The 14,079-nt window shown below is 50.1% G+C and overlaps 1 protein-coding gene across 1 annotated transcript; it reads right to left on the reverse strand.

Moving 5' to 3' along the window:
* Positions 1–626: 626 nt before the first annotated feature.
* LOC123051810 (uncharacterized) lies at positions 627–11,919 on the reverse strand. The gene is made up of 3 exons (XM_044474787.1): positions 11,585–11,919; positions 1,302–3,480; positions 627–1,056 (listed from the first exon to the last, which is right to left on the reverse strand). The coding sequence occupies exons 1-3, from the start codon at positions 11,827–11,829 to the stop codon at positions 637–639; spliced, it is 2,844 nt and encodes a 947-aa protein (XP_044330722.1). The 5' UTR covers positions 11,830–11,919; the 3' UTR covers positions 627–636.
* Positions 11,920–14,079: the final 2,160 nt, after the last annotated feature.

Here is a 14,079-nt window from a genome sequence, read left to right on the forward strand (position 1 = left end):
TTCTTAGTTAAAATTGATTTGTTCTAAGGATCTTCTCCCTCAATGAATGAATTGCATGGTTCTTTGTCAGGATCAGTGCCATGTCACTTGGAAATTAGTAGAACCACTTAATGGGTGTTTAGGATCTGGACTCAAGGTTGATTTCGTGATTACTCAATGACCACGCCATTTACTAGTGATAAACAACATCTGATGTAAGGCTTATAAAATCTAAAAGATTGAGTTGGTGCTGAAGCCCCACACCCTGACAATGCGCAACTAACTTTTTTTTTCGAAAAGGGGGAGATCCCTGGCCTCTGCATCAGAGCGATGCATACGGCCACATTTATTAATAAGCAACTAACATGACATGTCATATTGAATCGCAAAGCAGATTCCTCATCTTACATATGTCCATGGTTTTACAACACTAACACAACCATTATTTTTGTTGACCTCACATAATGTCTGACTTGTCAACACAAACCAATTGCTTAATATCATTTCTAATTTCATGGGATCTCCTTGGGATGCAATTAGTAACTCACTACTATGACGATTGACAAGCAAATTGAGCGTGTCTACAAATCATAGTATAGACCAGCAGTACAGTACCATCTAAATACATGCTCAGGTGACACCGCTGATGCCTCATAGCTACCCACGGCCCATCAGTTCTTTTGCTCTGGACACAAGTGCAGATAGAGGTACGCTGTGCTCCATGAGTCCTGCATCACCCGAGAAGAACCTGTAATTTTCAGCCCTTGAAGTTGTACGCTCCACCTTTAGCAGTGCTTCCATCATCCAGTATTTTTTGAAACAGTTGGCGTTGCCAGGATTACACTCCATCATGTATATGGCATGTTCAACTATCACCCTCCTGATTCTGGGACAACGACAGGTGGGTATCATATTTTTCTTAAGTGCATCAACAAGCCTCTTTATAAATCTTTCCTTAATCTGACCATGCTCTAGTTCTCGCGCAAAATCACCTGGAATGACATTACATATTTGTGAACTAAGGCCAACAAGAACCTCCAGTTCTGTCCCTTCTGCATCCATTATTCCTTCCAGCACCTGTAATGGAAATAGCTAACGTATGTAAGCCATGATTAAACTTCAGTAACACGGTTAAGTAGAATCCATGTATTTATTTAGTTTTCTGGTGTATAGAAGTATATGAGTGGTAATTGATGGTGTTGCCATCCATTTACTCGAGTGGACGCTTAAATGAATGCTAAAGAAAATGTTGCAATAACATGTGTAAATATTAATGTACAGTATCCGCCTCTAATATTGCAGCCTAAATTTGCAGCGTTCACCTCTCTCGTAATGTAGGAGATTTCCTTCAGGTCCGAGTCGCCAAGCTCAGATTGAGCATGCACACACATATTCTGCAACAGGCTTGAAGCTATGTACCTGTACCTGCCACTATGGATCATAATTGTGAGTTCCTTGATGAAGACATACCCTGGTTCCGCTAACATAACCAGACAGTTACTGACACTCTCCATCGCCAGTAGTGCTAGTGCTTGCCCAGCATTCATTCGTAATAACTGATCTGAATCTGCACTTGAGGATGCGCCTTGGCTAAGAAATGCATGCATCAACCTGCTAATGATCATCGGGATGTGCCCGATCTCATTATTCACATTTCCATCCATGGCAAAGTTTCTAATCAGTTCTGCTGTAAGCTCCCTAAGTTCTTGGCTGCTCCCTCTGTTATCCAAGATCTCTGCAAGGTTGCTCCAGAGGAAGAGATGTTCTGTAATCTTCTGACGCAAAGTTACACCAAATTTGCCTTTAGTACTTGCAAGTCTTGCCAGCAGCTTCATTGATGAACGTTTCAGGAGTGTCTCGTGTGTCTCACCAATATTTTTCATGTCAGTCATGTTGCTTGTGAACTCTACAATCTTTGAAATGAGGCCAGTTGCTCTGCTGATTTCTATACAGTTCTCAAGATCAAAGGTAGCAAGCCTTTCAAGAATCAACATGCCCTGTACGGGGAGGAGATCATGGTTAGTTGATGGCTCCTCCTCTGGAACAGACCAATGTTTTGCAATCTTTCTCCAGCATCTTAGTATGTGGCTGTTTTGTTCATCCATGTTAGTTGGCTCCTCTCTCGGAATCAAACAGTACAGTGCCATCTGTTTCAACCATTTAAGCACCGGGGAGGTCAGTTCGTTCCTGCCAACTTGCTGAATCAGGTTATCTTGTTTTGTCTCAGGGCTACCAGTGTCCAAAAGAGGGTTCTTTATATTATGTCCTTGAACAGTGTCCAAAAGTGAGGCTATGAGCTGCATCGCCCCAGGAATAGGGACAACTCGGAGGTTTTCAGCGAGCTCGGTCATGATCTTCGCGGCGAATGATCGAATATCTGTAGCCCCCTCACTTGTCCAGCCCAACATGTTGATCAAGCAGGTCACTGTCTGTGTATAAGTGGTGAGTTCTAATATGGCCATAGTCCTTAGGGGCTCCTTTTCTAGAAATATGTGAAGCATCTTAAGACCATAGAGTTGCATCTTGGGAGAGTTTGACTTTACAGAATCCATTGCAAATATGATGAGGTTGGTCTTCTTTGGGCCAAGTATAGCACCTTCCATGCATCTGTCGAAGACATATGCGTAGTACAAATTGACATATTTCACCCCCGAGGGTCCTCTAAATCCAACACGACGGATGAGTGATCTTCGTAGGATGAATGAAAAGATCTCAAAGATGCCGGCAACAATATAGAGTATCCCTTGGCCAAGCACCATCGCATAAAAGATGTAGAGAGATGACAGAAGGTTTTTCATGTTCTCATGATTTTTCTGGTCATTATTCTCTTTTTGTACAACTATAAGGCGCCACAGTGCCAGCCCAATTCGTAATACTGCTGCCGGAATTTGGAGGTTGCCAAATGAAGTTAGCACTAGAACAAGTATGTCCATTGTGATCAGCGCAGATATACCTCTTCTATTAAAATTGAACACCGACATCACTGTCGCAGCAAACATGCACAAGTTCAGAGTAACTCGTTGCCAAAATGCTATTTTGCTGCCAAGAACCCAGTCTGCTAGTTTAATGATGCTTGGGAACCGCAACCTGCTGATTGTGAGTATGAGCACTACCACAAATAGTACCAAGTACACTGTGCAGTTGGCAACTGAGCCATGTCTTTGAAAGATGAAATATTCTTCTTCGAACTTGTAGGAGTACCATACAGAGGGACAAAGCAGTAGGATTGCAACCATTGGGCTCCATAATGAGATCGCGCGGCGTAACATGGGTGGAATTGCAGCTTCTGGACATAGAATTGAACCAATCACAAGTAGTCCCACTACTGAATAAGTCGCCGCTATCTGTCTTATTTCATCATTGGTCCATATAACATGAGTGTCCATGAGAACATTGAAGAAGCATATGAGCGAGATAAGCCCATTCCAGCCAAGAGACCTGAAAGCACCCCTCGTGCGGAAGAACAATTGGTAGTCCATCCTGTTGTTGCGGCTGAACATTCTGAAGTACATACGTATATGGTATAATTAGACAAGAAGGCAATATACGACCAACAAACCAAAGGCGATGTGCTTGTATCTAAATAAGAGTGTCAATTGTCAAATTTGGGAGTTGGGGCCCTAATTTTTGAGCATGCAAGGACGGAAGAAAAGAGTTATATGCAAGCCTAAGGACAGACTATACACCAGATTATAACGCTACACTCCAAGTGCTAGGCATCACCGGTAGTAGCACCGTCTTTACCACTCGCCCCTGCGTTTCCCCACGACCGAGCCTTGGTTTTGATCGTGGTTCAGCAACTCGCCGCTCCAAGTCGGCTCGTGGTTTAGCAACTTGCCGCTCCAAGCCAGCTCGCGGAGGAGTGACGAGTTGCTCCAGGCGCAATGCTCATAACGGCTCCGACGCAATCTTCCCATCGGGACAGATGTTCGTCTTTAGCAGTATCACCCTCGTCGCCAACTCGACTGGCCACCTCGGCTAGGTCGAGGCCTTCGCTCCAGGCCGAATCGTAAGATTTGGCCGCATGGAGTACACCAAGGACTGCCGCAGAGAGTTGATCTTCTCGGGTTTGGCTTCTTGCCAATTCTTGGAGCAACATTCTCTGGATCTCTCGATCTTGATGTTAGATCGGATCTTGAAGATGTCGGAGGAAGTCATTTTTTCGACACACCCACCACCCATCTCATCGCCAACGTCGAAGATCTCACCAACGTCCTTGAGGGTCCTCGTAGGAAACAGAAGACATGAAAGAGGAGGTCGGTGAAACCATGGATAGCCGGCTATCAATCATGCAGCCCTTACACAAGTGGCAGGTGACCTTGACCTACATGTGTTACATGGCGACCACGCTTTATGCCAGTTCGGGCAACGCCAATGTTGACGACAACGACAACGAGAACGAAAACGTCAATGGCAACAACAACAATGCCGGCGACGCCGAGGATGACCCTGACTACGATCCTGAAAAGGAGAGCCCACCGTGTGATAGATCACATGATGATGAGGAGGAACCCCGACTGGTAAGCGTCTTTGGCCCCTAAGACGAGAACATACTAAAAGAATCACTAGGCGGTCCCCGACACGACGAAGCTCGTTTGAGACTGCTCAGGTCAACACATATGGTGACCACGGACAACAACCGGTTGCTTGGGCAAATTTAAGACCTCGAAGATTGCTGGCAACAAATCCTCCAATATGAGGAGAACCTAAAGGGTGATGACGAACAGATGAGGCTGGTCATAGTGGGGAGTAACTTAGACTAGTAACATGCATATGTTACTAGTCTATGTTACTACCTCTATAGTGCATAGTATCATAGATGGTCTCATTTATTGCCATGCATGACACATAGTAGCATCACATTTATTATGTTACAGTATCTATCTATGTTACTATAACCATCTCTCTCTTCTTTAATTGCTTGCCACATAAGCATGTTTGCGAGTCCCAAGTGCATGATACTACTTATGTTACCCCACTATCACTAGTAGAAAAAGGGTCTAATGTGAAACTCATTAGTCCCGGTTTGGTATTGAACCGGCACTAATGTAACCATTAATGCCGATTCCAACGGCCAGGTGGGCGGCGCTCATTAGTACCGGTTCGTGGCGAATCTTTAGTACCGGTTCGTGCCACGAACCGGTACTAAAGAGGTGATGGCCTTTAGTAGGGGTTGGTGGCTCCAACCGGTACTAAAGAACCCCCCTTTAGTACCGGTTGGAGCCACCAACCGGTACAAAAGGTGGTGCGCTGCCACCCGCAGTGCACAATGTTTAGTCCCACCTCGCTAGTTGAGAGGAGCTCGCACCGGTTTATAAGCCCCGCCGCGGCTACCGTGTCGAGCTCCTCTCTAAGCAGGCCTTTGTGGACCTATTGCAAGTCTTCTGCCCTGTGGGGCCTACTGGGCCGTACGGGCCTGCATCCTGGCCCAACTAGAGATTGGGTTTCTAGTCGTATGCAGGCCGTGCCGGCCCAGTAGGCTGGCTGTTTTTGCTTTATTTCAAAAATAAAAATAAAAAAATCATTACCAACTGGGACTAAAGGTCCCCCAGACCACGGCGCGCCTCGTGCCACGTGGTGGGCCTTTGGTCCCGGTTCGTGTTAAACCGGGACTAAAGGGGGGGACCTTTAGTCCCCCACTCTTTAGTACCGGTTCCAGATCTGGTACTAAAGGTCCTTACGAACCGGTACTAAAAGTCGTTTTTCTACTAGTGTATGGCCAGCCTGAAGGCCAATAAGGCACCGGCCGGGCATGGCCGCAACCTGATAAGAGACTTGCATGCCATCTTGGACCACAGTACGGTCATTAAACGCACATGGGCAAAGAATCTCCACCCAAGCACAGGAGATTGGCCAAATGGAGAACTGACATGAGCAAGCGTCTTAGGCTAGTCAAAGTGGGTAGTAAGGCCCCTCCCAATGCTCCACCTTGTACGGCTGCTAAGCATGCCATGTAGACGAAAAATCTGATGTGGCAAGGCAATTAAGAGGAGAGAGATGGGTTTGGTGATCCCAGAAAGAACCAATGCCAAGTGCGTGAATCTAGGCAAAACATTTAAATGAAGTAAACTCACCAATGCATGAGAGAGTTTAGTAGCTAAATCATTAAATGAAAGGATCTTAGCTACAAGAAGCTAAGCACCTATGCATTGGGGAGTTTGTTTGCTAAGCTATTTAATATGCTTAGCACCCCATCTAAGCATCGGTCCATTGGGAGAAGCCTAACCATGCATATGTTACTAGTCTATGTTACTACCATCATAGTGGGTAGTAACATAAGTGTAGTGTCATGCAAACCTTCATTTATTATGTTGTAGACTCATTTTGCATTGGGGTGCGTTATGTTACGGTAACATATTACGTTACCACAAGCACCTCTCTTCTCATTAACTTCATGCCACATAAGCATATATGTCTTGGGGTGTGTTATGTTACTATCTAAGTTACTCCCACTATGGCTAGCCTTACAGAAGGGACGGGCCATCTCAGCAAGCACTACACCGAGATGTCTCGTAATGTGTGGGCAGCTCCCAAGCTAATGAATTATGTTACTATCACATAGCGCTTCCCAAGAAAAATTGAGTCTACAAGCTAATGAATGCAGCCATATATGATACTACCTCTATGACACTTTGCACTATGACAAAGATAGTAACATGAATTAGTGTCATATGCATGACACTAGTCTAAATTACTCCCCATTATGACTAGCGTGAGCAAAGGCCAAGGACATGCACCAACTGGCTTTCAGCAAGTATGCTAAAACTACCGCCATAAATGATGCGCATTGCATTATTGACACCGCCCGAGAAATTGGAGGCCCATCTGCGTCGTGCCCCCTAGTTTCTTGGACCGAATCATTACCCATCCTTCCCCACCAGAGCTTTAAAATCACAAATTGTGACAAGTATGACGACACCTCAGATCCCATAATTTGGATTGGTCATTGGTGACTACATCCTGGCAGTCCAAGTGGCAAACGGTAATGCGAACGAACCTGTGGTTGGATGGTCAGGTGGACAGTGGTATCCTCAGTCCATCAGTGTCCAAGTCCTGATGCTCGCATTTATTCTGATTTATTTCGGGATTTCCGGCGATGCACATTCAGTGGAAGGAGACGCTCCCGTCGACTACAGGGCGCCTACGGTGACTTCGTAAAATCTCAAAATGATATGAGCGCTTGCGTCTGTATTGTGTTAAAAAAGTGGCAAACGATAATGACTTCCACGCGGTAAAACACCTACCCCTCATGTTGAAGATCAGGCATGGTTACACACTCTCTAGCCTGGTTCAATTGATAGCTGAACAGACCTTTAGGCCGAATCTATGGCAAATTTCAGAGGCAATATGTCTGACCTGTTGACACCAGCGACCTATCCAACATGAGACAGGGGAAGAAGGAATTCGTACGTAGTTACTGGGCTCAATTCCTCAAGAAGAAAAACAAAATCGTCCAGTGCAACGATGCCGAGGCCATAGCCGTGTTCAAACATGGTGCCGACGACGAGTTCTTCATAGCTAATTTTTTCTAAATAATATATATTTTTATTAATTTTCATAAATATTACGTTGGGTATTTTTTTTTTAAATAATACACCGTCGGCCCGCTGCAGGCCGACTGGGCCTAGTCGGCCCACAGCAGGCCGATTGGACTCCAGTCGGCGCCCCTGTCGGCCCACTGTGGGCTGATTGGGTCCTGTCGGCCCACTGTGGGCCGACTGGAGCTAATTGGCTCGCTGTGGGTTAATTGTTTTTGCAAAAAAAGTAAGCATAAAAAATATAGGTTTAAAAAATGTTAATTATGTAATTAAAAAAATGTTAAACGTATATAAAAAATGTCCTGATGTATACAAAAAATGTACAGTATATATGCAAAAAAGTTGACTAAAAATATGTTTTAAAAAGTGTTAATCATGTATTTAAAAATTGTTAAATGTGTGTATAAAAAATGTTCCTTATCTATACAAAAAATATAGAATATGTATGAAAAAAAGTTGACAAAAAAAATATGTTTGAAAAAAATGTTAATCATATATTTGAAAAAATGTTCCTTATCTATACAAAAAATATAGAATGTGTATGAAAAAAGTTGACACCAAAAAAGTATGTTTGAAAAAAATGTTAATCATGTATTTGAAAAAATGTTCAACGAGTACACAAAAATGTTTCATGTATTGGAATGAAAGGTTAAACGTGTATAAAAAAAATGTTCCAGCTCCGGATCCGGTATGGGAGCATCACGGATCTAAGCATGATTGATTGCTCTTTTTGTATGGAACTGGAACATCTTTTTCAAACATATTTTTTTGGTGTCAACTTTTTTTCATACACATTCTATATTTTTTGAATAGATAAGAAACATTTTTTATGCACACATTTAACAATTTTTAATCATGTATTTGAAAAAATGTCAACTTTTCAAACATATTTTTTTGGTGTCAACTTTTTTTCATACACATTCTATATTTTTTGTTTAAATAAGGAACATTTTTTATACACACATTTAACAATTTTTTTAATACATGCTTAACACTTTTTAAAACATATTTTTTATGTCAACTTTTTTGCATATATATTGTACATTTTTTGTATACATCAGGAATATTTTTTTATACACGTTTAACATTTTTTAATTACATGATTAACATTTTTTTAAACATATATTTTTTATGCCTACTTTTTTTGCAAAAACAATTAGCCCACAGCGAGCCAATTAGCTTCAGTCGGCCCACAATGGGCCGATAGGACGCAATCAGCCCACAGTGGGCCGATAGGGGCCAGTCGGCCAGCTGTAGGCCGACTGGAATCCAATCGGCCTGCTGTGGGCCGACTAGGCCCAGTCGGCCTGCAGCGGGCCGATGGTGTATTATTTTTGAAATTTTTTTATCGAGCGTAATATTTATGAAAATTAATAAAAAATGTATTATTTTAAAAAAATAGCTTCTTCATAAGGGACCTCGGTCACTACAAGCCCAAGTTCATGGAGATGATGACCAGATTTTGCGCCGGTGAAGATACAAGGCTGGAACAGAGCCCTTCGTCTCGTCCGCTCCCGCGAGCGGCGAGGCAAACCCTAGTGTTCTCCTCCAGCTCTCCCGTTCCTCCCCCCCAGCATCCTCGCCGCCGCCGGCTCGCGCCGCCGGGCAAAGCCTGACCGGCGTCGGCGATGGCGGGGCATCTTCCCCCTCCTCGCGGCAGGCTTGCGCAGGACAGCGCCACGGCATGGACGGCGTGGCGTAGCGGCATCCGGGGAAGCGCAACGGAGGTGTCCTAGGTTGGCGGCGCGGGTGGCTGCTTGTCAGGGGCGCGGTGGGGCGAGCCAGCTCGAGCGGCGGCGGTGCGCGTCTCGGCCCAGATCTGGATCGGGCGGATGCTCGGGACGGCGGTTGGCAGGCGACGCGGGCCACGACTGCAAGGGCCGATCGGCGGCGTGCGGGGCTGGGTAGTGCGGCTGGCCGCTTTGGGGGCTGGCCTGGTTCCGCCTGGCTCGCGGCGACGCTCCCGCGGGTGGCGGCGGCGCGGGGCTCGCGGAGGCGCCCGACGTGTGTGGGCGGCGTGGCTCCTGTGCGCGGTCGGCGGCGTGGTGGGATTCATGGTGGTGGCCCCGTGGCGGCGGGGCCTGCGGGAAGTTTGGGCATCTCCGTCTCCGACCTGGATCGACCATGTTTGGGGACTTCGGCGGCGTCCCTCCCCTTCGGCGGCTCGACGCGCGGGTGCGTGCCCGGCGGCTCTGACGCTTGGAGCTCGGCGGGCGGCACAGGTTGGGCAGTGGCCGGGGTGGCCGCTGCTCCGGCCGTGGACGGCTCCATGGTGGCTTGGCAAGTCGGCTTCGGCGACGGCTGGCACGTCCTGCCGTCGGTTCGTCCGTAGGCGGCTTGTATCGGCCTTTGGCCCCCTCCTCGTCGTCCGGTCGCTACGCACGGTGAAGGGTTGGCCTTCTCCCAGCTGCGGTCCATCACTCGTCTCGCGCCCGATGCGCAGGTACGAACTCGTCTCGCGCACAGTGCCGCAGGACTAAGCTCGTCTCGCGCACGGTGCAGCAGGACTGACCTCGTCTCGCGCACGGTGTTGCGGGACCAAGCTCGCCTCGCACCCGATGCTGCAGGACGGGTCGATGGAGGCCAGGTGGCCGGCCTATTGGGTCTCGACGCTGGGGGTAGCCCAGGGGTGCGAAAGGTGGGACTTTTCCGCTTGTCTCTTTGGTTGGGATAGCAGCAGGTCTCGGGTGAGGTGGTGTCAAGGTCTTGGATGCCGGGGCGGCGGCCCCGGTGGTGGTTGCGTGGTACTCTCGGGCAGAGGCCGTGGCTTGGTGTTGCCCGGTGGCCATGGCCGTGTGGGTGTCATGGTTGCCGGGGTGTGGCGTTCGGTGGAGGTGAGTTTTGGACGAGGTGAAAACCTGTTCTATCTTCGGACGGACCGGCGGCGGCGAAGCTCGTTCCCTTCTTGAAGGCGTCGTCGCGGCTCTCATTGCCTGTCGTGCGGCTCCGGGGGAAACTCTGATCCTCGGATTGGACGGCGGCGGCGCTCCGGTGTCGTACCCTTCCTGAAGGCGCCGCCTTGGAGCCCACGGTTCGTCATATGCGGCTTATTTTCATCTCTTCGCGGTGGTAGTGCTAGGGATGGTGTTGCCGCGCTCAGCGCCTATGTATCATGCCTTGGGTGTGTGAGTGTGTTGTGATGGCGTGCGTTTGTACTGAGTTGTTGGGATCGTGCTTTATATATAAAGCGGGGCGAAAGCCTTTTTGGGTAAGATACAAAGCTAGCCAAGAAGAAGGGCCAATGTGGCAACCCTAGTCTGTCCGAGGTTAAGGACGTTAACTAAAAGTCACGCCGCAACCACGGGAACAAGCACCGAGATGGTAGCGACATCGAAGACGGCGAGGTGGTAGATCATGGGAACCCGCCGACGATTGGGTCCGACGAAGTTCACTGCCACCGCATCGCTGGGTTGCACAGCCGATGACTTGCCCTCTTTGCGGGGAGTAGGCCATGGCGACCGTTTCCCCCCCCCAAAAACCAACCCTGGTCCATGCTTCGCGGCGGCGGAGGGAAGGTATTCTTCCCCTCCCGCTGAAGCATATTCTTCTAGGACTCACGACAGTCCGATGAGCGGGCTGCCAGACATAGTGAAGACATGTTGTGGGAAATGGAGATCCGCCCCGGCCGGCATTAGACTAATTTTATTCAGTCCATTATAGTTTAGTTAAAATATGTTTGAAATATAAATGTATTCGTCTGGTTTATATTAAAATCATCCGGTTCGGGTGAATTTCATTCGGTTTGTTGAAATGCGTTTTAGCCTTTTGGATAGCATTGGATGGCGGCTCCCGCATCCGCGTCCGCCAACTGGTTCCTCAGGTCCGCGAACGGATGCGGTGTCCGATTTGTGGGTCAGTATTGGAGATGCCCTGATATGCTCTCGACACGAAGCGCTCCGCTCGTGCGAGTTGGCCGCGCCGGGAGTCTTTTAGATTACTTCACATTTTGTTAGAGATCTGTTAATCGTAAAAAAAGAAATTTGTCCTTCCAGTTGTATTACTTGTTCGTCACCGAAAGGAAGTAACGGAAGAGTTTATTTCGCGACATGTGGTAGTTCCAAACGTACCTCAAAGCTTCTAGGAAAATTATGCCAGTGGGGACCCAGAAATCCGAGCTGAGGTCCTTGGAGTAGCCACCAAGCAGGACGACGGTTGCCCAGGTGAAGGCCAGCGTGCCCAAGGCGTTGCCAAGCCTCTCGATCAGCGCGATGAAGCGAACGAAGCGATTCAGCCCCATCTCCGGCGCGGTGGTGGCCTTGCCGGCGGGAGGATCCGTCGGCATCTGTACGCGGTGCTCGGTGACGATCGCCATTCTGCGCTATTTAGAGCAGCAGCAGGAGCAGCAAACAACACTACGCACACGCACTGGTCCTGTCCACACTCCCTGCAGCTGCTTGGTGGTGAGTTCTCGGGGTTTTCTCCTACAAATACCACCGACATATACTGTTTCTCTTCCGTGAAAACAAAACAAAAGGACTTGACTGTTTTCATATTCGTTGAGCCAACCAGGCACGTGAAACACTGGCAGATCAAGCCGCATGTGTCGATAAAACTCTGGTAAATTTCCGCGGACAACGTACAGACGTACTACGCACAGCCCAGTCGAGGACGGTGTCTTCCAAGTCGTCGTAGTGGAAAGCGACCTACCCGGCGCTCGCCGAGAGGCAAACGATCGATTCACATAGTTGGAAGCTTTTCAATGTTTTCGTTGTCACTTTGGATGTAGATAAATGATGTAGTCTTTAACGAAAAAAAAAACTCTCCCTCTTATGTAGGTTATCTACTCATTACACGTTGGCTCCGTCTTTGATAAATTCGTCGACAACTATAGCAGCATGACTTGCTTATAGTGCTACGTATGCATATGGAGCGGTTGGCCAAAAGGAAATTTCACAAACCTAGCTATGATACCACGAGTCCATGACACCGACAACACAGTGCAAATGAAGCTGAGATCCTTGGAGTAACCTCCGAGTAGGATGACGGTGGCCCAGGTGAAGGACAGCGTGCCCAAGGCGTCGCCAAGCCTCTCGATCAGCGCGACGAAGGGAACGAAGCCATTCAGCCCCTTCTCCGGCGCTGCAGCGGCCTTGCCGGCGGGAGGATCCGCCGGCATCTGTACGCGGCGCTCCGCGACGTTCGCCATTCTGCGCTATTAGAGTAACTCCAGCCGCGCCCCCAACAGGCCCCTCAAGATGATTTTTTTAGCCCGCTGGATGCTCGAAAATCGGTCCAGTCGCGTTTCAGGAGCCCTTTTTCGCCGGTTTGGGCGCTGGGAAACCGGTTTTGGCGCGAACGGAAATGAGCCCGCCGAGTCAGCGACACGCCGCTTCGTCATCCTCATTGCCTTGGTTCCGCGGGAATCAATGCAAAGGCTGCCGCGCCGGTCACCCTCCATTGATGCCTCACGGGCGGCGCAGTGAAGGCGCCGCGACGCGCGTCCCGCCCGCTCCCGCCACGTGTCGCCCAGCATGCAGGTTCTCACCGCCCCGCTTCGGCTATAAAAGCCGACCTCCCCGCCGGTGAACGCCACATCTCGCCTTCTCTCGCCTCGTGTCACCACAATAGCAACTCTCCCCCTCTTCCCCCGCTGACGAGCAATGGCTGAGCGGTACCCCGGCGGTGAACGACTTCGGCCGATGCCATCTCCACGAAGACGAGGCGCGCCTCCTCTACGAGGCCGACTATCCGGCACCCCTAGACATGCGGGTGCCAGGCACGTGGAAGTTGAGCGCCGGCGGCGTCCCGGTACCCCCGGTGCCCACCGGCGCCGAACGGCGGGCCGAGATCGCCCGCAGCTCGTCGCTGACGAAGGCGCAGCGAAACGAGCCGAGGTACGCCGCTGACAGCCACACGCTGTGGACGATGTACTTCGAGCTCCGCCGCGAAGACCAGATCGCCTCCACCAACGGCATCATCCCCCGCGGCCGCCTCAACGCCGACGGGCGGCGCGAGTGGTGGGGCGTGTCCGGCCGCACCCTCGAGGCCGTCCTCGACCACATCGAGACCGGCAACACGCCGCGCCTCGAGTACCCGGCGCGCCCGTCCTTCTCTCGCCGCCGCGGCGAATGGAGGCGGTGACCTCCTCATCGTCAGGCTCCGGTTCGCTCTCCTCCGGGTCGCCGACGCTCCGCCCCGTGAAGCCGGAGCCGGAGGAGACGCCGCTTCGGTGTCGCACCCGCAGCGGCGCCCTCGTCATCAACGAGGGCGGCCGCCCCTCCCCGCGTTTCCTCTGCCTCATCCGGTCGAAGACCGAGCCGGGGCTGCTACCCGTGAAGTCGGAGCACACGGAGATGGCCGCCGACGACGAGACCGCCCTCAAGTGGGCGAAAGCGGACTACGTCCGCGAGCAGGTGGCGCGCCAGCGCCGGGCCTACGAGGAGATCAAGGCCCGGCGCCGCGGACGCGACGAGGGCGGCATCGTCGTCCTCGACAGCGACGACGACGAGGATGCGCCCGGGCCGTCCAACCTCCCGCGCGTTGGCGACCCTGGTCAGGGGTGCAGCAGGGACGGCGCCGGCAAGTCGCAGCAGGGCGGCGTCGGTAGCGACGACGACGAAGA

Source organism: Triticum aestivum, chromosome 2D (assembly GCF_018294505.1).
Source record: "Triticum aestivum cultivar Chinese Spring chromosome 2D, IWGSC CS RefSeq v2.1, whole genome shotgun sequence".
Taxonomy (NCBI): domain Eukaryota; kingdom Viridiplantae; phylum Streptophyta; class Magnoliopsida; order Poales; family Poaceae; genus Triticum; species Triticum aestivum.

Bases quoted from the DNA above. Each gene is read 5' to 3' on its own strand.
- LOC123051810 (XM_044474787.1), bottom strand. From the start codon at position 11,829: ATGGCGATCGTCACCGAGCACCGCGTACAGATGCCGACGGATCCTCCC. The intron at 3,481-11,584 runs GTACGTTTGGAA...TATGTACTTCAG, and splicing joins ATTTTCCTAGAAGCTTTGAG to AATGTTCAGCCGCAACAACA. The intron at 1,057-1,301 runs GTGAACGCTGCA...TTTCCATTACAG, and splicing joins TCTCCTACATTACGAGAGAG to GTGCTGGAAGGAATAATGGA.